Genomic DNA, 22168 nt, shown 5'->3' with positions numbered 1-22168 from the left:
AAGTTAAAATGTTCAATATAAATAAAATGTTCTTCATATACCTATGGGGTTTAGCATCAGATAAAGATAGAAGACCCATCAACCATGTTTCATTAAAACCAACCTAAGACCACATTAGACCAGCCTGGAGCTGTTTATTTGTAACTTTATGGTGATATACTGACCCCCAGTGGCAAGTATTAGAGCATCCACAACCTGAACACTGCGTTCAAATCTAAATATATTTGTCACATGCGCCGAATACAACAGGTGTAGTAGACTTTACAGTGAAATGCTGAATACAACAGGTGTAGTAGACCTTACAGTGAAATGCTGAATACAACAGGTGTAGTAGACTTCACAGTGAAATGCTGAATACAACAGGTGTAGTAGACCTTACAGTGAAATGCTTACAATGCAGGTAAGAAAAAAACTAAGAAAAAAGTAAGAGATAAGAATAACATATAATGAAAGAGCAGCAGTAAATAACAATAGCGGGGCTCTATACAGGGGCTACTGGTACAGAGTCAATGTGGAGACTATATACAGCAGGGTACCAGTACAGAGTCAATGTGGAGGCTATATACAGGGACTACTGGTACAGAGTCAATGTGGAGGTTATATACAGGGGGTACCGGTACAGAGTCAATGTGGAGACTATATACAGGGGCTACTGGTACAGAGTCAATGTGGAGACTATATACAGCAGGGTACCAGTACAGAGTCAATGTGGAGGCTATATACAGGGGCTACTGGTACAGAGTCAATGTGGAGGTTATATACAGGGGGTACCGGTACAGAGTCAATGTGGAGGCTATATACAGGGGGTACCGGTACAGAGTCAATGTGGAGGCTATATACAGGGGCTACTGGTACAGAGTCAATGTGGAGACTATATACAGAGGGTACCGGTACAGAGTCAATGTGGAGACTATATACAGGGGGTATCGGTACAGAGTCAATATGGAGGCTATATACAGGGGGTACCGGTACCGAGTCAATGTGGAGGCTATATACAGGGGCTACTGGTACAGAGTCAATGTAGAGGCTATATACAGGTGGTACCGGTACAGAGTCAATGTGGAGGCTATATACAGGGGGTACCGGTACCGAGTCAATGTGGAGGCTATATACAGGTGGTACCGGTACAGAGTCAATGTGGAGGCTATATACAGAGGGTACCGGTACAGAGTCAATGTGGAGGCTATATACAGGGGGTACCGGTACCGAGTCAATGTGGAGGCTATATACAGGGGGTACCGGTACAGAGTCAATGTGGAGACTATATACAGGGGGTACCGGTACAGAGTCAATGTGGAGACTATATACAGGGGGTACCGGTACAGAGTCAATGTGGAGACTATATACAGGGGGTACCGGTACAGAGTCAATGTGGAGACTATATACAGGGGGTACCGGTACAGAGTCAATGTGGAGACTATATACAGGGGGTACCGGTACAGAGTCAATGTGGAGGCTATATACAGGGGGTACCGGTACAGAGTCAATGTGGAGGCTATATACAGGGGGTACCGGTACCGAGTCAATGTGGAGGCTATATACAGGGGCTACTGGTACAGAGTCAATGTAGAGGCTATATACAGGTGGTACCGGTACAGAGTCAATGTGGAGGCTATATACAGGGGGTACCGGTACCGAGTCAATGTGGAGGCTATATACAGGTGGTACCGGTACAGAGTCAATGTGGAGGCTATATACAGAGGGTACCGGTACAGAGTCAATGTGGAGGCTATATACAGGGGGTACCGGTACCGAGTCAATGTGGAGGCTATATACAGGTGGTACCGGTACAGAGTCAATGTGGAGGCTATATACAGGGGCTACTGGTACAGAGTCAATGTGGAGGCTATATACAGGGGGTACCGGTACCGAGTCAATGTGGAGGCTATATACAGGGGGTACCGGTACCGAGTCAATGTGGAGGCTATATACAGGGGCTACTGGTACAGAGTCAATGTGAAGGCTATATACAGGGGGTACCGGTACAGAGTCAATGTGGAGACTATATACAGGGGGTACCGGTACAGAGTCAATGTGGAGACTATATACAGGGGGTACCGGTACAGAGTCAATGTGGAGACTATATACAGGGGGTACCGGTACAGAGTCAATGTGGAGACTATATACAGGGGGTACCGGTACAGAGTCAATGTGGAGACTATATACAGGGGGTACCGGTACAGAGTCAATGTGGAGGCTATATACAGGGGGTACCGGTACAGAGTCAATGTGGAGGCTATATACAGGGGGTACCGGTACCGAGTCAATGTGGAGGCTATATACAGGGGCTACTGGTACAGAGTCAATGTAGAGGCTATATACAGGTGGTACCGGTACAGAGTCAATGTGGAGGCTATATACAGGGGGTACCGGTACCGAGTCAATGTGGAGGCTATATACAGGTGGTACCGGTACAGAGTCAATGTGGAGGCTATATACAGAGGGTACCGGTACAGAGTCAATGTGGAGGCTATATACAGGGGGTACCGGTACCGAGTCAATGTGGAGGCTATATACAGGTGGTACCGGTACAGAGTCAATGTGGAGGCTATATACAGGGGCTACTGGTACAGAGTCAATGTGGAGGCTATATACAGGGGGTACCGGTACCGAGTCAATGTGGAGGCTATATACAGGGGGTACCGGTACCGAGTCAATGTGGAGGCTATATACAGGGGCTACTGGTACAGAGTCAATGTGAAGGCTATATACAGGGGGTACCGGTACAGAGTCAATATGGAGACTATATACAGGGGGTATCGGTACAGAGTCAATATGGAGGCTATATACAGGGGGTACCGGTACAGAGTCAATGTGGAGGCTATATACAGGGGCTACTGGTACAGAGTCAATGTGGAGGCTATATACAGGGGGTACCGGTACCGAGTCAATGTGGAGGCTATATACAGGGGCTACTGGTACAGAGTCAATGTGGAGGCTATATACAGGGGCTACTGGTACAGAGTCAATGTGGAGGCTATATACAGGGGGTACCGGTACAGAGTCAATGTGCGGGGTGTCGAGGTAATTGAGGTAATATGTACATGCAGGTAGAGTTATTAAAGTGACTATGTATACATAATAACAGAGAGTAGCAGCAGCGTAGAAGGGGGGGGGGGGGGGGGGGAGCAATGCAAATAGTCTGGGTAGCCATTTGATTAGCTGTTCAGGAGGGGCTCGGGGGTAAAAGCTGTTTAGAAGCCTCTTGGACCTAGACTTGGCGATCCGGTACGCTTGCCGTGTGGTAGCAGAGAGAACAGTCTATGACTAGGGTGGCTGGAGTCTTTGACCATTTTTAGGGCCTTCCTCTGACACCGCCTGATATAGAGGTCTTAGATGGCAGGAAGCTTTGCCCCAGTGATGTACTGGGCCGTAAGCACTACCCTCTGTAGTGCCTTGCGGTCGGAGCCCGAGTAGTTGCCATACCAGGCAGTGATGCAACCCGTCAGGATGCTCACGACTGTGCAGCTGTAAAACCTTTTTGAGGATCTGAGGACCCATGCCAAATCTTTTCAGTCTCCTAAGGGGGAAAAGGTTTTGTCGTTCCCTCTTCAGAACTGTCTTGGTGTGTTTGGACCATGTTAGTTTGTTGGTGATGTGGAACTTGAAGCTCTCAACCTGCTCCACTACAACCCTGTCGATGAGAATGGGGGCGTGCTCGGTCCTCCTTTTCCTGTAGTCCACAATCATCTCCTTTGACTTGATCAGTTATCAGTTATTGTATTATATCAGTTATTGTATTATATCAGTTATCAGTTATTGTATTTTATCAGTTGTTGTATTATATCAGTTATTATATAAATCAGTTATCAGTTGTTTTATATCAATTATTGTATTATATCAGTTATCAGTTACTGTATTATATAAGTTATCAGTTGTTGTATTATATCAGTTATTGTATTATATAAGTTATCAGTTGTTGTATTATATCAGTTATTGTATTATATCAGTTATCAGTTATTGTATTATATCAGTTATCAGTTGCTGTATTCTAGCCCATTGAATAATTCCCTGTAGTGTAGCCATGTGTATCACATTGTTCTGATGGGACTCCTGTACAGGTGCACTGGTGGTGCAGATAATGACCCAAAGATAATGGAGGTCATTGGAGGCTGTGATTGGTCAGAGGAAGGCCAGGGCGTGGCTTACCTACCCTGCTGCTTCCTGGAGTCTCCAAGGGCTCACCTGGTGTCACTTTCCCCAGGACAGAGATCGGTGACTGGAGTGAAACTGACTGCACATTAGACCACAGCCATGCCAGAGAGACAAGACACGCCTCTGGTAAGTAACTATGTTAGCGACTGTAAGTGGATCACATTTTATGAGGCACTGTTGAACAGGTTGACCAAACTCTCCAATGTGTCTGTTGATTTGTCGTCATTTTTTAATGTATTTGTTCCATTTGAGTGTGCAGGCACTATTCTATATGTGTGTCTGTAATAAAGTGTTCAGCTTTTAAGAATCACCTCCTCTGACATTTATTTGGTTCTTGGAAATATTATTTCACAACCTGTTACAGAGACGGAAAATTATACATTTTTACAGTTTGGATGCACTACAGCATTCTTCTTTGTGATTTGTAGACATGTTGTAATCATATGATTCATGGTGTAATGTGTCTCTCGTCTAGTGGAATGTCACTACGGATATTATCTGTAGTATATAATCATAGAATATAATCAAGTGCTATATTTCCTTTTTGAAAAGGTCTTGAAATGCCTCTTGGAATATTGTTCCTGTCAGTGGACCCACTCTGATGGTAAACACATCTTACAGTGTGTGGCTTTCATTCCTGTTGGGGGGTTTAAACAGTGATACTCAAATAGCTGTGGGACAAATTGTTTAATTCAACACTTCCTGTGGGCCTTAACATGAATGACTAGTTTTAAAAGAAAAGTCAACAGTACTCTTACCTTACCTTCCAAATATGTTACATTATTAAAGTAGTAGAACACTTGAGCTCATAGAAAATTCAGCATTAATTTGTAAACAAGTAGTGTGCATCATACTTCCTGAGACTGTAGAGTTGGTTGACGTTACCTCGTCAAACTATTGGTGATAACAGCCCACTAATCTAGTGGAGCAGAAATCACAATACAGGACACAGGAAGCAGGCACACTGACTCAAGCCTGCATGCCTCTATACTGAGGAGCATACCATACACGTATACAAACAGGCACCCACGTATTCCCTCTCCACCCCCCCCCCCCCCCTCACACACACCCTCTTCACTTGTTGTCACTTGAACTCTTCCTGACCTTGCATGCAAATGTTATGTTTGCATGGACAATGGTCCTTTCCCCTCACACAGTCCCTCCTGCCCCACATTCAAATAAGACCCGTCGAGACCAGACTCACTTTTACATAAAAAAGCGATTGTGACAAACTGCACGCCATCAGTACGTCTTAATCCTCTATTGCACATCGGTGCCCTCAGACAACACAACACAACACCGTTTGGGAGCTTACTTTGTGTTGCCTAGGGCAACGTTGTGCCATACCTCTACTTTGTTGTGTTGCCTAGTTTGGCTACTTTTCAGGGCAATATCATTCTCAATGAAAGATTTGATGTAAAATGATGGGCTTGGTCAATATCATACATAACCTCTGATAGTGAGGACAGTGACTGAGAGGAAGACTGGACCCCAGAATCAGGTTTGAGAAGCAGTGAAATACTAGTTTGAAATATTTTTGAGGTGAAATATGACATATTTTTGAGGTGAAAAACCTAAATGTTTACAGTAGAGGACTAAATGAGTTGGGGGGGGTGGCCAGTGAGGCCAAATAAAGTAACAAGCTGAAGCTGCTTGTTTTTGCTGTGCAGGCATGGGCCTCGAATCTCTTCCCATTTCTGATGATCATCTTTTACCAGGCATCCTATGCAAATGAGCACCGTCAAGTAATGTTGACTCCGATGCAAATTCTTAATCGCTGCCAGTAGGAGACAAATCTTTTATGGTTCTTTTCCAGCAGTCTAATCTCATCTGACAGCCAACCTTCAGCCCTGAGCTGAGTGGCATCCATCGATTGAGAAGAAAAATAAAAGCCAACTACTCCTTTCAGTTACATGGAGCAACTTTTCTGGTATCCAACATCGCATCCAATGAGGTTGTTACGTGCCTCCTAAGAGGAGGGAGGTGCAGGAGTCAGGAGCAGGAGAGCAAGGAAGTCCCAGTAGCACAATTGTTTATTAGAAGTCCCAATTCAACGACAACAGGTGGAGGAACACACCCAAACGAAGTTGCCACACACAGGGAATAAACGCAACACACGGAGGAGAAACCGCTACTCCTAATTACAGTCCAAAACGGTACAACGACCCTGAGAAAGAAAACCCCGTGGCGCAAACACGCACCCCTAACAGAGCAAACACGCACCCCTAACAGAGCAACAACAGAAAATAATCCCTCACAAAGACTAGCAGGCAGCGAAGGTTAATAAACCCCCCGAATTAAACTAATAGGACACAGGTGTAAAGAAAAAACAGACAGACACAAACGAAAAAGGAACAATGGATCGGTGGCAGCTAGTAGGGTTAGGGTTAGGACCGCCGAGCTCCGCCCCAACAGGGAGAGGAGCCACCTTCTAGTAGGCCGGCGACGACGACCGCCGAGCTCCGCCACAACAGGGAGAGGAGCCACCTTCTAGTAGGCCGGCGACGACGACCGCCGAGCTCCGCCCCAACAGGGAGAGGAGCCACCTTCTAGTAGGCCGGCGACGACGACCGCCGAGCTCCGCCCCAACAGGGAGAGGAGCCACCTTCTAGTAGGCCGGCGACGACGACCGCCGAGCTCCGCCCCAACAGGGAGAGGAGCCACCTTCTAGTAGGCCGGCGACGACGACCGCCGAGCTCCGCCCCAACAGGGAGAGGAGCCACCTTCTAGTAGGCCGGCGACGACGACCGCCGAGCTCCGCCCCAACAGGGAGAGGAGCCACCTTCTAGTAGGCCGGCGACGACGACCGCCGAGCTCCGCCCCAACAGGGAGAGGAGCCACCTTCTAGTAGGCCGGCGACGACGACCGCCGAGCTCCGCCCCAACAGGGAGAGGAGCCACCTTCTAGTAGGCCGGCGACGACGACCGCCGAGCTCCGCCCCAACAGGGAGAGGAGCCACCTTCTAGTAGGCCGGCGACGACGACCGCCGAGCTCCGCCCCAACAGGGAGAGGAGCCACCTTCTAGGCCGGCGACGACGACCGCCGAGCTCCGCCCCAACAGGGAGAGGAGCCACCTTCTAGTAGGCCGGCGACGACGACCGCCGAGCTCCGCCCCAACAGGGAGAGGAGCCACCTTCTAGTAGGCCGGCGACGACGACCGCCGAGCTCCGCCCCAACAGGGAGAGGAGCCACCTTCTAGTAGGCCGGCGACGACGACCGCCGAGCTCCGCCCCAACAGGGAGAGGAGCCACCTTCTAGTAGGCCGGCGACGACGACCGCCGAGCTCCGCCCCAACAGGGAGAGGAGCCACCTTCTAGTAGGCCGGCGACGACGACCGCCGAGCTCCGCCCCAACAGGGAGAGGAGCCACCTTCTAGTAGGCCGGCGACGACGACCGCCGAGCTCCGCCCCAACAGGGAGAGGAGCCACCTTCTAGTAGGCCGGCGACGACGACCGCCGAGCTCCGCCCCAACAGGGAGAGGAGCCACCTTCTAGTAGGCCGGCGACGACGACCGCCGAGCTCCGCCCCAACAGGGAGAGGAGCCACCTTCTAGTAGGCCGGCGACGACGACCGCCGAGCTCCGCCCCAACAGGGAGAGGAGCCACAGAGGTTAACCTCTCCTCCTCTCCCTGTCCATCTAACTCCCTCTGATAACATCCAGTCTCATTTAATTCACATCCTTATAAGAGCTGTCCTATTAAGGTACATAGTGCAGCAGTTACATTTTCCTTTGATTATAGTTGGTACAAATGTAAAATAAATATATTTTGATTTGTTTAACACTTTTTTGGTTACTACATGATTCCATATGTGTTATTTCATAGTGTTGATGTCTTCACTATTATTCTACAATGTAGAAAATAGTAAAAACAAAAGAAAAACCCTTGAATGAGTAGGTGTGTCCAAACTGTTGACTGGTACTGTAGGTCTAAGCTCTTGGAGAAACCTCACACCTGTCATCAGCAGCAGGGTGACTGGTACTGTAGGTCTAAGCTCTTGGAGAAACCTCACACCTGTCATCAGCAGCAGGGTGACTGGTACTGGAGGTCTAAACTCTTGGAGAAACCTCACACCTGTCATCAGCAGCAGGGTGACTGGTACTGTAGGTCTAAGCTCTTGGAGAAACCTCACACCTGTCATCAGCAGCAGGGTGACTGGTACTGTAGGTCTAAACTCTTGGAGAAACCTCACACCTGTCATCAGCAGCAGGGTGACTGGTACTGTAGGTCTAAACTCTTGGAGAAACCTCACACCTGTCATCAGCAGCAGGGTGACTGGTACTGTAGGTCTAAACTCTTGGAGAAACCTCACACCTGTCATCAGCAGCAGGGTGACTGGTACTGTAGGTCTAAGCTCTTGGAGATGCCTCACACCTGTCATCAGCAGCAGGGTGACTGGTACTGTAGGTCTAAACTCTTGGAGAAACCTCACACCTGTCATCAGCAGCAGGGTGACTGGTACTGTAGGTCTAAACTCTTGGAGAAACCTCACACCTGTCATCAGCAGCAGGGTGACTGGTACTGTAGGTCTAAGCTCTTGGAGATGCCTCACACCTGTCATCAGCAGCAGGGTGACTGGTACTGTAGGTCTAAGCTCTTGGAGATGCCTCACACCTGTCATCAGCAGCAGGGTGACTGGTACTGTAGGTCTAAGCTCTTGGAGATGCCTCACACCTGTCATCAGCAGCAGGGTGACTGGTACTGTAGGTCTAAGCTCTTGGAGATGCCTCACACCTGTCATCAGCAGCAGGGTGACTGGTGAATGATTCTGGGTTAGATTTACCTGGCTGTGGGGTAAAAGTCATGTTGTGCACTATGGGTGCTGTGTCTATAGGGGGCGCTACCGCTGCAGAGACGATGCCCACGATGCGGGGATGTACTGGAGTGGTCACTGGAGCGAAGGTAGGAGTGGTTTGTGTTTGTTTGTTTGTCATAGTGGATTGTGAATGACCCGGACTGTAAATACTACTGTATGTGATGTACATTGTTTCTATGTGTATAATGTGTATTCTGTATGTATTAATGTGTCTGTGCCGTGGCAGTGCTCTGTTGGCCTGCCGTTGCTACTCTCAGCTGGACGAGGCCGTGGAGAGTGTGGCTGAAGGCCGAGGCCGTGGTGCTAGCAGAGGGGACAAGGAGAGGGGTCACTGGGCTGCAGGACGAGTGGGGGACATTGACTTCACTGGCACCAGTAGGACAAGGGGAAAGGTAACACTGTTACAACTACAAGGTAACACTGTTACAACCACAAGGCAACACTGTTACAACCACAAGGTAACACTGTTACAACCACAAGGTAACACTGTTACAACCACAAGGTAACACTGTTACAACCACAAGGTAACACTGCTACAACCACAAGGTAACACTGCTACAACCACAAGGTAACACTGTTACAACCACAAGGTGCTATAACCACAAGTTAACACTGTTACAACCACAAGGTAACACTGCTACAACCACAAGGTAACACTGTTACAACCACAAGGTAACACTGCTACAACCACAAGGTAACACTGCTACAACCACAAGGTAACACTGTTACAACCACAAGGTAACACTGTTACAACCACAAGGCAACACTGTTACAACCACAAGGCAACACTGTTACAACCACAAGGCAACACTGTTACAACCACAAGGCAACACTGTTACAACCACAAGGTGCTATAACCACAAGGCAACACTATTACAACCACAAAGTAACACTGCTACAACCACAAGGTGACACTGCTACAACCACAAGGTGGTATAACCACAAGGCAACACTGTTACAACCACAAAGTAACACTGCTACAACCACAAGGTGCTATAACCAGATGGTAACACTGTTACAACTACAAGGTAATATAACCAGATGGCAACACTGTTACAACCACAGTTGGAAATTGTTCCGTACCACCATCCATATTGGTTCTATCTAAGAGACAGTTCAGTGATCACAAACTGTGGTCCTGGAGAGATACATTTTAGTATGTGCAGGACTGTGTTTCATTTCAGTATGTGCAGGACTGTGTTCCATTGTAGTATGTGCAGGACTGTGTTCCATTTCAGTATGTGCAGGACTGTGTTCCATTTCAGTATGTGCAGGACTGTGTTCCATTTCAGTATGTGCAGGACTGTGTTCCATTTTAGTATGTGCAGGACTGTGTTCCATTTCAGTATGTGCAGGACTGTGTTCCATTTTAGTATGTGCAGGACTGTGTTCCATTTCAGTATGTGCAGGACTGTGTTCCATTTCAGTATGTGCAGGACTGTGTTCCATTTCAGTATGTGCAGGACTGTGTTACATTTTAGTATGTGCAGGACTGTGTTTCATTTCAGTATGTGCAGGACTGTGTTCCATTTCAGTATGTGCAGGACTGTGTTCCATTTCAGTATGTGCAGGACTGTGTTCCATTTTAGTATGTGCAGGACTGTGTTCCATTTCAGTATGTGCAGGACTGTGTTCCATTTTAGTATGTGCAGGACTGTGTTCCATTTCAGTATGTGCAGGACTGTGTTCCATTTCAGTATGTGCAGGACTGTGTTCCATTTCAGTATGTGCAGGACTGTGTTACATTTTAGTATGTGCAGGACTGTGTTTCATTTCAGTATGTGCAGGACTGTGTTCCATTTCAGTATGTGCAGGACTGTGTTCCATTTCAGTATGTGCAGGACTGTGTTCCATTTCAGTATGTGCAGGACTGTGTTCCATTGTAGTATGTGCAGGACTGTTTCATTTTTGTATGTGCAGGACTGTGTTCCATTTCAGTATGTGCAGGACTGTGTTCCATTTCAGTATGTGCAGGACTGTGTTCCATTTCAGTATGTGCAGGACTGTGTTCCATTTTAGTATGTGCAGGACTGTGTTTCATTTTAGTATGTGCAGGACTGTGTTCCATTTTAGTATGTGCAGGACTGTGTTCCATTTCAGTATGTGCAGGACTGTGTTCCATTTCAGTATGTGCAGGACTGTGTTCCATTTTAGTATGTGCAGGACTGTGTTCCATTTTAGTATGTGCAGGACTGTGTTCCATTTCAGTATGTGCAGGACTGTGTTCCATTTCAGTATGTGCAGGACTGTGTTCCATTTTAGTATGTGCAGGACTGTGTTCCATTTTAGTATGTGCAGGACTGTTTTCCATTTCAGTATGTGAAGGACTGTGTTCCATTTTAGTATGTGCAGGACTGTGTTTCATTTTAGTATGTGCAGGACTGTGTTCCATTTCAGTATGTGCAGGACTGTGTTCCATTTCAGTATGTGCAGGACTGTGTTCCATTTCAGTATGTGCAGGACTGTGTTTCATTTTAGTATGTGCAGGACTGTGTTCCATTTCAGTATGTGCAGGACTGTGTTCCATTTCAGTATGTGCAGGACTGTGTTCCATTTCAGTATGTGCAGGACTGTGTTCCATTTTAGTATGTGCAGGACTGTGTTCCATTTTAGTATGTGCAGGACTGTGTTCCATTTCAGTATGTACAGGACTGTGTTCCATTTCAGTATGTACAGGACTGTGTTCCATTTCAGTATGTGCAGGACTTTGTTTCATTTCAGTATGTGCAGGACTGTGTTCCATTTCAGTATGTGCAGGACTGTGTTCCATTTCAGTATGTGCAGGACTGTGTTCCATTTCAGTATGTGCAGGACTGTGTTCCATTTCAGTATGTGCAGGACTGTGTTCCATTTTAGTATGTGCAGGACTGTGTTTCATTTTAGTATGTGCAGGACTGTGTTCCATTTTAGTATGTGCAGGACTGTGTTCCATTTCAGTATGTGCAGGACTGTGTTCCATTTCAGTATGTGCAGGACTGTGTTCCATTTTAGTATGTGCAGGACTGTGTTCCATTTTAGTATGTGCAGGACTGTGTTCCATTTCAGTATGTGCAGGACTGTGTTCCATTTCAGTATGTGCAGGACTGTGTTCCATTTTAGTATGTGCAGGACTGTGTTCCATTTTACTATGTGCAGGACTGTTTTCCATTTCAGTATGTGAAGGACTGTGTTCCATTTTAGTATGTGCAGGACTGTGTTTCATTTTAGTATGTGCAGGACTGTGTTCCATTTCAGTATGTGCAGGACTGTGTTCCATTTCAGTATGTGCAGGACTGTGTTCCATTTCAGTATGTGCAGGACTGTGTTTCATTTTAGTATGTGCAGGACTGTGTTCCATTTCAGTATGTGCAGGACTGTGTTCCATTTCAGTATGTGCAGGACTGTGTTCCATTTCAGTATGTGCAGGACTGTGTTCCATTTTAGTATGTGCAGGACTGTGTTCCATTTTAGTATGTGCAGGACTGTGTTCCATTTCAGTATGTACAGGACTGTGTTCCATTTCAGTATGTACAGGACTGTGTTCCATTTCAGTATGTGCAGGACTTTGTTTCATTTCAGTATGTGCAGGACTGTGTTCCATTTCAGTATGTGCAGGACTGTGTTCCATTTCAGTATGTGCAGGACTGTGTTTCATTTCAGTATGTACAGGACTGTGTTCCATTTCAGTATGTACAGGACTGTGTTCTATTTCAGTATGTACAGGACTGTGTTCCATTTCAGTATGTACAGGACTGTGTTCCATTTCAGTATGTACAGGACTGTGTTCCATTTCAGTATGTACAGGACTGTGTTCCATTTCAGTATGTGCAGGACTGTGTTCCATTTCAGTATGTACAGGACTGTGTTCCATTTCAGTATGTACAGGACTGTGTTCCATTTCAGTATGTGCAGGACTGTGTTCCATTTCAGTATGTGCAGGACTGTGTTCCATTTCAGTATGTGCAGGACTGTGTTCCATTTCAGTATGTGCAGGACTGTGTTCCATTTCAGTATGTGCAGGACTTTGTTTCATTTCAGTATGTGCAGGACTGTGTTCCATTTTAGTATGTGCAGGACTGTGTTCCATTTCAGTATGTACAGGACTGTGTTCCATTTCAGTATGTACAGGACTGTGTTCCATTTTAGTGCAGGACTGTGTTCCATTTCAGCACTAACATGGCCTGAATTATCAAAACAATGCAGATTGATAATTAATGCATATCACTCAGTCATTTCAGCTCAAGTTATCCATGTTTCTCATCATTTTACAAAACTATTTCAAGTCAAGAAGGAGATTAAAGAAATATGAAAGAGGACATGTTCCTTGACCATGTACATCTCTCAGTAAATACCACACTGTGCTTCTCTGTCCAGTTTGTGAGGGTTCACAGCTCCACAGATCCAGTGTTAATCTACCAGATGCTGACAGAGCAGTGGGGACTAGCCCCTCCACACCTGGTGGTGGCTCTGGTGGGGGGAGACGAGCTGGCTCAGATGAAACCCTGGCTCAGGGACACCGTGAGGAAAGGACTGGTCAAGGCTGCTCAGAGCACAGGTGGGACACACGCACACACACACACACACACACACACACACACACACACACACACACACACACATTCACTTTTGTTTTTACTAAGATAACCGTGGGCTACATTGAGTTTCCTGCTCTAAAGTGAGCATGTTGGACAAAGTGAGATGATGTCTCTACCTCACAGGTGCCTGGATCCTGACCAACGGGCTTCGCTTCGGCATCACCAAGCACCTGGGCCAGGCTGTCCGTGACCACTCTCTGGCCAGCACCTCCTCTAAGGTCAAGGTGGTGGCCATCGGCATCGCTCCCTGGAACATGATCCACAACAGAGACGCTCTGCTTGCTGCTAAGGTCTCCATACACATCCATGCAGAAGATCACATGAGTTCAGAGTAGATGTTGATTACATTTAACATGTGATTAGACTAGACAACGAGGTCCCAGTAAAACGTCTATATGTGTGTCTGTGTGTGAGTTGCTGAGTTGATGTTACGCGCTCCTCTGAAATCTGTTCTCTGACCGACGTGTGTCCTCCTGCAGCCAGACCAGCCTGCCGTGGTGGAGCCCCAGGACCTGTCCCATGGGGCGGTGTACTCCCTGGACTGCAACCACTCCCACTTTGTCCTGGTTGAGGAGGACCCTCAGCGCCCTGGGGCCACCAGCGAAATGAGGGTCAAGCTGCTCAAGCATATCTCCCTGCAGCGCACCGGTTATGGAGGTGAACCTACTTCAACTTAAACATACTTACTCTTCTTTTAACCTTTATTTAACTAGACAGGTCAGTTCAGAACACATTCTTATTTACAATGACGGCCTACCAGGGAGCAGTGGGTTAGCTGCCTTGTTCAGAGGCAGAACGGGGCAGACAGTTTTTACCTTGTCAGCTCGGGGATTAGATCCAGCAACCTTTCGGTTACTGGCCCAACGCTCCAACCACTAGGCTGCCTGTCCCCCCCCCACAACTTATTTGAAGGTTGTTAATGTTTTACTGTGCGTCATATTCGACACAGCACACTTGTATTTTTTCAGGAAGAATGCTTCTTTTTGACTTTAATGAGTGGTTTTAAGGAACAACCAGGGCCCTTGTTGATATTCTGCATCGCTACAGGTGCAGGCAGCTTTGAGATCCCAGTGCTGTGTCTCCTGGTGCACGGAGAACCTCGGATCCTACAGGTTTGTCACATTTTTGGAAAATATTAGTTTCCCGTTAATTCAACTTTTCAGTATAATGTGTTATTATATTACTTGTCATAAGCATGTATGAACGTATATACATCTCATATGACGAGGCCTATTATATATTATGTTGCCATAGCAACATTTCAATTGATCCAAAGTGTCTATTTAGTCAGAATCATTTGGAGACAGTAATAAAAACATTCCAAATCTTACAGTGAATTACCAGCACATCATACTGCGTTATACTGTAGCTGTGTTACCATAGTTTCTATATTGCTGTGTGTGCTGTTTGGGTAAGCAGTCTTCCTCTGTCTCTGTGTACAGAGGATGTATAAGGGCATAGGGAACGCCATGCCCTGGCTGATACTGGCGGGGTCGGGGGGCGTGGCCCACATCCTGGTCACGCTGATGAACCGGGGCTGCTGGGACATGGACAGCGTGCAGGAGCTCCTGCTAGACACCTTTCCCAGCGTGCACCACAGCACTGACATCACTAACTGGACCAAGCTGGTAAGGAGCAGAGAGAGAGAGCAGAGAGAGAGAGCAGGGAGAGAGAGCAGAGCGAGAGAGCAGAGAGAGAGAGCAGAGAGAGAGCAGAGAGAGCAGAGAGAGTGAGAGCAGAGCGAGAGAGCAGAGTGAGAGAGCAGAGTGAGAGAGCAGAGTGAGAGAGCAGAGCGAGAGAGAGCAGAGAGTGAGAGCAGAGAGAGAGAGCAGAGTGAGAGAGCAGAGTGAGAGAGCAGAGTGAGAGAGCAGAGAGAGAGAGCAGAGAGAGAGAGCAGAGAGAGAGCAGAGTGAGAGAGCAGAGAGAGAGAGCAGAGAGAGAGAGCAGAGAGAGAGCAGAGAGAGAGAGCAGAGAGAGAGCGCAGAGAGAGAGAGCAGAGTGAGAGAGCAGAGTGAGAGAGCAGAGTGAGAGAGCAGAGAGAGAGAGCAGAGAGAGAGAGCAGAGAGAGAGCAGAGAGAGAGAGCAGAGAGAGAGCGCAGAGAGAGAGAGCGAGCAGAGAGTGAGAGAGCAGAGAGTGAGAGAGCAGAGAGTAGAGAGAGAGAGCAGAGAGAGAGAGCAGAGAGAGAGAGCAGAGTGAGAGAGTCAGAGCAGAGAGAGAGAGTAGAGAGAGGTTGAATGACTGACTTCCTCCTGATCTTTAGATCCAGAAGATACTGGACAACGGCCACCTCCTGACAGTTCATGACCCCGAGCAGGAGAGCTCTGAGCTGGACACAGTCATCCTCAAAGCTTTGGTCAAAGGTACTGGATGGAATGCTTCTACTGCGGCTGACAGCACTTACATCAATCCTAAAAAGGGCTTGAAAAGAAGCAGATGAAAGATATCCATCATAAGATCAATACTTTTACAATTATGCTCCATATAAAAAGGTTTGAGGAGTTAGTGGAAGCCATCCGTCAACATAGAAAAGAAATACGCTCATTCTGTTTTTGATGGATATCAGCTTTCTTTCTGAACGGGGGTTAACCCATAACCTTTGACCCCTAACATCTAACCTTTGACCCCTAACATCTAACCTTTGCCCTGTGTGTGGCATGCAGCCTGTAAGAGCCAGAGTCAGGAAGCTCAGGACTTCCTGGATGAGCTGAAGTTGGCGGTGGCCTGGAACCGGGTGGACATCGCTAAGAGCCACATCTTCAATGGGGACGTGGAGTGGACGGTGTGAATGAAAGACAGCATGAGATGTCCCTCCTTCATTCATTCTCTCTCTCCTATTGGTCCTGAACTTTGTACTGCTAGTGCTGATTATTGTTTATGTAATATATTTGCTGCCACATCAAGGATCATTAAAAAACGTATCTTACCTTAGCATAATAACGGAATGTAAAACGCCTATATGCAGGATAAATATTGCTTAGTAAAACAGAATATTGGAATTGTATTGGTAGTTTACTACAACGTTAGTAATATATAGCACTATCTACTGACCCTCGCAGGCAGGTGACCTGGAGGAGGTGATGATGGACGCGCTGGTCAATGACAAGCCCGACTTTGTGCGTCTATTTGTGGACAACGGCGTGTGTCTGGGCGAGTTCCTGACCTACGGCCGCCTGCAGGAGCTCTACTGCTCCGTGTCAGAGAAGAGCCTCCTTCATCTCCTCCTCCTGAAGAAGCACCAGGAGAAACAGCTCCTACTGAAGGCTACACGGACCCCTGGACCCCCTCACGACCACCACAAGGCCGAGTCCGGGGACCGGAAGGCCCGCTTCACCCTGCATGAGGTGTCCAAAGTGCTGAAAGACTTCCTGCACGACTCGTGTAAAGGCTTCTATCAGAAGCTGCCCACGGTGGGTACTGGGTAGGCTCTTCCTGAGGTAACGCGGAGTGAGTTTATCACATCATGAATCACAGATAGTTCCTCATGGACCACAGATAGTTCCTCATGAATCACAGATAGTTCCTCATGGACCACAGATAGTTCCTCATGGACCACAGATAGTTCCTCATGAATCACAGATAGTTCCTCATGAATCACAGATAGTTCCTCATGGACCACAGATAGTTCCTCATGGACCACAGATAGTTCCTCATGAATCACAGATAGTTCCTCATGGACCACAGATAGTTCCTCATGGACCACAGATAGTTCCTCATGGACCACAGATAGTTCCTCATGAATCACAGATAGTTCCTCATGGACCACAGATAGTTCCTCATGAATCACAGATAGTTCCTCATGAATCACAGATAGTTCCTCATGGATCACAGATAGTTCCTCATGAATCACAGATAGTTCCTCATGGACCACAGATAGTTCCTCATGGATCACAGATAGTTCCTCATGGACTACAGATAGTTCCTCATGGACCACAGATAGTTCCTCATGAATCACAGATAGTTCCTCATGGATCACAGATAGTTCCTCATGGATCACAGATAGTTCCTCATGGATCACAGATAGTTCCTCATGGATCACAGATAGTTCCTCATGGATCACAGATAGTTCCTCATGGATCACAGATAGTTCCTCATGGATCACAGATAGTTCCTCATGGATCACAGATAGTTCCTCATGGATCACAGATAGTTCCTCATGAATCACAGATAGTTCCTCATGGATCACAGATAGTTCCTCATGGATCACAGCTGAACACAGAATTGTGGCTGGAGAAAGGAAAACCTCACAGATTCCAAGGCTTTTCTGAATAACAGATTGAAACCATGTCAAGATGTCCAGCAGAGACACGTTTTTCTCTGCATTTCTATGTGTCTGTCAGAGTTCACGCTTCTTTATTCTTAAGTGTGTGTGTCTCACTGTGTGTGTGTGTGTGTGTGTTGTCTCCAGGAGAAGACAGGCAAGAAGGCAGGCCGTCTCATTACCAACCAGAAGAGCCTTGCTGAGTTGGAGGAGCGCTGTGAGCACCCCTGGAGGGACCTGTTCCTCTGGGCTGTTCTCCAGAACCGGCAGCAGATGGCTAACTACTTCTGGGCCATGGTCAGTCCCCTCCCTCCCAGAGAGTTAGTTCTGATCTCCAGGAGGATTATTCAAATGAAGGTCAAGCCCAGTAGTTAGTGTAGGTTTTATTGCTGGCCAGTGTCAATACAGGCAGTTTAAAAGATAATGTAGACATCATCAGTATGGTGTTGAGCAGGGTGGTGGTGAGAGGGAGTTTAGTACCAAACATACACACTTACTGCACATTAAGACATTTACAGCCAGACAAACACACACATACGCACACACTGACTCTCACTCTCACTCTCTCTCTCTCACTCTCACTCTGACTCTCACTCTCACTCTCTCTCTCGCTCTCTCTCTCTCTCTCTCTCTCTCTCTCTCTCTCTCTCTCTCTCTCTCGCTCATTATCGCTCTCTCTCTCTCTCTCTCTCTCTCGCTCTTTATCTCTCTCTCTCTCTCTCTCTCTCTCTCTCTCGCTCATTATCGCTCTCTCTCTCTCTCTCTCTCTCTCTCTCTCTCTCGCTCTTTATCTCTCTCTCTCTCTCTCTCTCTCTCTCTCTCTCGCTCATTATCACTCTCTCTCTCTCTCTCTCTCTCTCGCTCATTATCGCTCTCTCTCTCTCTCTCTCTCTCTCTCTCTCTCTCTCTCTCTCAATTTAAAGGGCTTTATTGGCATGGAAACATGTTTACTTATCCAAAGCAAATGGAATAGACAATAAACAAGGGAAACATTAGTGAACATTACACTCACAAAAGGGTGGTCAGTCTCTCTCTCTTTCTCTCTCTATTCTCTATTCTCTCTCGCTATTCTCCCTCTGTATCCCCCTTCTATCTATCTCTCTCTCTCTCTCTGTACCCCCCCCCCCCCGTCTCTCTCTCTCCCCCTCTCTATTCTCTATTCCCTCTCTGTACCCCCCCCCCCCCCCGTCTCTCTGTCTCTCTCAATTCAATTCAAAGGGCTTTATTGATATGGGAAACATGTTTACATTGCCAAAGCAAATGGAATAGACAATAAACAAAAGGGAAATGAACAATGGAAGCATTAGTGAACATTACACTCACAAAAGGATGGTCAGTCTCTCTCTCTATTCTCTATTCCCTCTCTGTACCCCCCCGCCCCCCGTCTCTCTGTCTCTCTGAACATTACACTCACAAAAGGATGGTCAGTCTCTCTCTCTCTCTCTATTCCCTCTCTGTACCCCCCCGCCCCCGTCTCTCTGTCTCTCTGAACATTACACTCACAAAAGGATGGTCAGTCTCTCTCTCTATTCTCTATTCCCTCTCTGTACCCCCCCGCCCCCCGTCTCTCTGTCTCTCTGAACATTACACTCACAAAAGGATGGTCAGTCTCTCTCTCTCTCTCTCTATTCCCTCTCTGTACCCCCCCCGTCTCTCTGTCTCTCTGTCTCTCTGAACATTACACTCACAAAAGGATGGTCAGTCTCTCTCTCTATTCTCTATTCCCTCTCTGTACCCCCCCGCCCCCCGTCTCTCTGTCTCTCTGAACATTACACTCACAAAAGGATGGTCAGTCTCTCTCTCTCTCTCTATTCCCTCTCTGTACCCCCCCCCCCCCCCCCCGTCTCTCTGTCTCTCTGAACATTACACTCACAAAAGGATGGTCAGTCTCTCTCTCTCTCTCTATTCCCTCTCTGTACCCCCCCGCCCCCCGTCTCTCTGTCTCTCTGAACATTACACTCACAAAAGGATGGTCAGTCTCTCTCTCTATTCTCTATTCCCTCTCTGTACCCCCCCGCCCCCCGTCTCTCTGTCTCTCTGTCTCTCTGAACATTACACTCACAAAAGGATGGTCAGTCTCTCTCTCTATTCTCTATTCTCTCTCTGTACCCCCCCGCCCCCCGTCTCTCTGTCTCTCTGAACATTACACTCACAAAAGGATGGTCAGTCTCTCTCTCTCTCTCTATTCCCTCTCTGTACCCCCCCCCCCCCCCGTCTCTCTGTCTCTCTGTCTCTCTGAACATTACACTCACAAAAGGATGGTCAGTCTCTCTCTCTATTCTCTATTCCCTCTCTGTACCCCCCCCGCCCCCCGTCTCTCTGTCTCTCTGAACATTACACTCACAAAAGGATGGTCAGTCTCTCTCTCTATTCTCTATTCTCTCTCTGTACCCCCCCGCCCCCCGTCTCTCTGTCTCTCTGAACATTACACTCACAAAAGGATGGTCAGTCTCTCTCTCTCTCTCTATTCCCTCTCTGTACCCCCCCGCCCCCCGTCTCTCTGTCTCTCTGTCTCTCTGAACATTACACTCACAAAAGGATGGTCAGTCTCTCTCTCTCTCTCTCTATTCCCTCTCTGTACCCCCCCCCCCCCCCCCCCCGTCTCTCTGTCTCTCTGAACATTACACTCACAAAAGGATGGTCAGTCTCTCTCTCTCTCTCTCAATTTCAATACAAATCAAAGGGCTTTATTGGGATGAGAAACATACAGTTTAAATCGGAAGTTTACATACACTTAGGTTAGAGCCATTAAAACTCGTTTTACAACCACTCCACAAATATCTTGTTTACAAACTATTGTTTTGGCAAGTCGGTTAGGATATCTACTGTTTTATGGCTGTTTTAGGCTAATTTACATCATTTGAGTCAATTGGAGGTGTACCTGTGGATGTATTTCAAGGTACAAAAGTATCCATATCCATAGTAAAATGAGTCCTGTATCGACATAACCTGAAAGGCTGCTCAGCAAGGAAGAAGCAACTGCTCCAAAACCGCCATAAAAAAGCCAGACCACTGTTTGCAACTGCACATCGGGACAAAGATTGTACTTTTTTGAGAAATGTCCTCTGGTCTGATGAAACAAAAATAGAACTGTTTGGACATAATGACCATCATTATGTTTGGAGGAAAAAGAGCGAGGCTTGCAAGCTGAAGAACACCATCCCAACCGTGAAGCACGGGGGTGGCAGCATCATGTTGTGGGGTGCTTTGCTGCATGAGGGATTGGTGCACTTCACAAAATAGATGGCATCATGAGGCAGGAAAATTATGTGGATTTATTGAAGCAACATCTCAAGACATCAGTCAGGAAGTTAAAGGTTGGTCGCAAATGGGTCTTCCAAATGGCTTAAGGACAACAAAGTCAATGCATTGGAGTGGCCATCACAAAGCCCTTACCTCAATCCCACAGAAAATTTGTGGACAGAACTGAGAAAGCGTGTGCGAGCAAGGAGGCCTACAAACCTGACTCAGTTACACCAGCTTTGTCAGGAGGAATGGGCCAAAATGAACCCAACTTATTGTGGGAAGCTTGTGAAAGGCTACCCGAAATATTTGACCCAAGTTAAACAATTTAAAGGCAATGCTACCAAATACTAATTGAGTGTATGTAAACTTCTGACCCACTGGGAAGGTGATGAAAGAAATAAAAGCAGAAATAAATCATTCCTGAGGCTGTTGTGTTTATACATGGATTTTATAATGTTGTATGTTTTTCCCCCAACACCACTTTCCATCCATTTGTATAGCAGACCCTCATGCCAAATTGAGTCAAAAGCCTTTTTGAAATCAACAAATCATGAGAAGACTTTGCCTTTGTTTTGATTTGTTTATTTGTCAATTAGGGTGTGTAGGTTGACTACGTGGTCTGTCGTACGGTAATTTGTTAAAAATACAATTTGATATTTGCTCAGTATATTGTTTTCACTGAGGAAATATACAAGTCTGCTGTTAATGATAATGCAGAGGATTTTCCCAAGGTTGCTGTTGACACAAATCCCACAGTAGTTATTGGGGTCAAATTTGTCTCAACTTTTGTGGATTGGGGTGATCAGTCCTTGGTTCCAAATATTGGGGAAGATGTCGGAGCTGAGGATGATGTTAAAGAGTTTAAGTATAGCCAATTGGAATTTGTTGTCTCTATATTTTATAATTTCATTTAGGATACCATCAACACCACAGGGCTTTTTAGGTTGGAGGGTTTGAATTTTGTGATGTAGTTAATTCCATGTAATTGGAGAATCCAGTGGGTTCTGGTAGTCTTTAATAGTTGATTCTAAGATTTGTATTTGATCATGTATATGTTTTTGCTGTTTGTTCTTTATTATATATGCAAAAAGATGTGAAGTGGTTTATCCATAAATCTCA

The 22168-nt window shown here is 46.7% G+C and overlaps 1 protein-coding gene across 1 annotated transcript in view; it reads left to right on the top strand.

Moving 5' to 3' along the window:
• Positions 1-4184: 4184 nt before the first annotated feature.
• trpm5 (transient receptor potential cation channel, subfamily M, member 5) overlaps positions 4185-22168 on the top strand; it is a 42957-nt gene continuing 24973 nt past the window's right edge. Inside the window, exons 1-12 of the mRNA XM_036981459.1 lie at positions 4185-4281; positions 8989-9056; positions 9197-9362; positions 13324-13504; positions 13668-13834; positions 14024-14201; positions 14592-14656; positions 14987-15172; positions 15806-15905; positions 16206-16324; positions 16602-16952; positions 17951-18100. Of these exons, the coding sequence (XP_036837354.1) occupies positions 4255-4281; positions 8989-9056; positions 9197-9362; positions 13324-13504; positions 13668-13834; positions 14024-14201; positions 14592-14656; positions 14987-15172; positions 15806-15905; positions 16206-16324; positions 16602-16952; positions 17951-18100 (1758 nt within the window). The 5' untranslated portion in view covers positions 4185-4254. The remainder of the gene's footprint in view (positions 4282-8988; positions 9057-9196; positions 9363-13323; positions 13505-13667; positions 13835-14023; positions 14202-14591; positions 14657-14986; positions 15173-15805; positions 15906-16205; positions 16325-16601; positions 16953-17950; positions 18101-22168) is intronic.

This window comes from Oncorhynchus mykiss, chromosome 6 (genome assembly GCF_013265735.2).
Source record: "Oncorhynchus mykiss isolate Arlee chromosome 6, USDA_OmykA_1.1, whole genome shotgun sequence".
Taxonomy (NCBI): Eukaryota; Metazoa; Chordata; class Actinopteri; order Salmoniformes; family Salmonidae; genus Oncorhynchus; species Oncorhynchus mykiss.
Note: the sequence above shows the minus strand (reverse complement) of the source record. Positions and strands in the feature narration are given on the sequence as shown.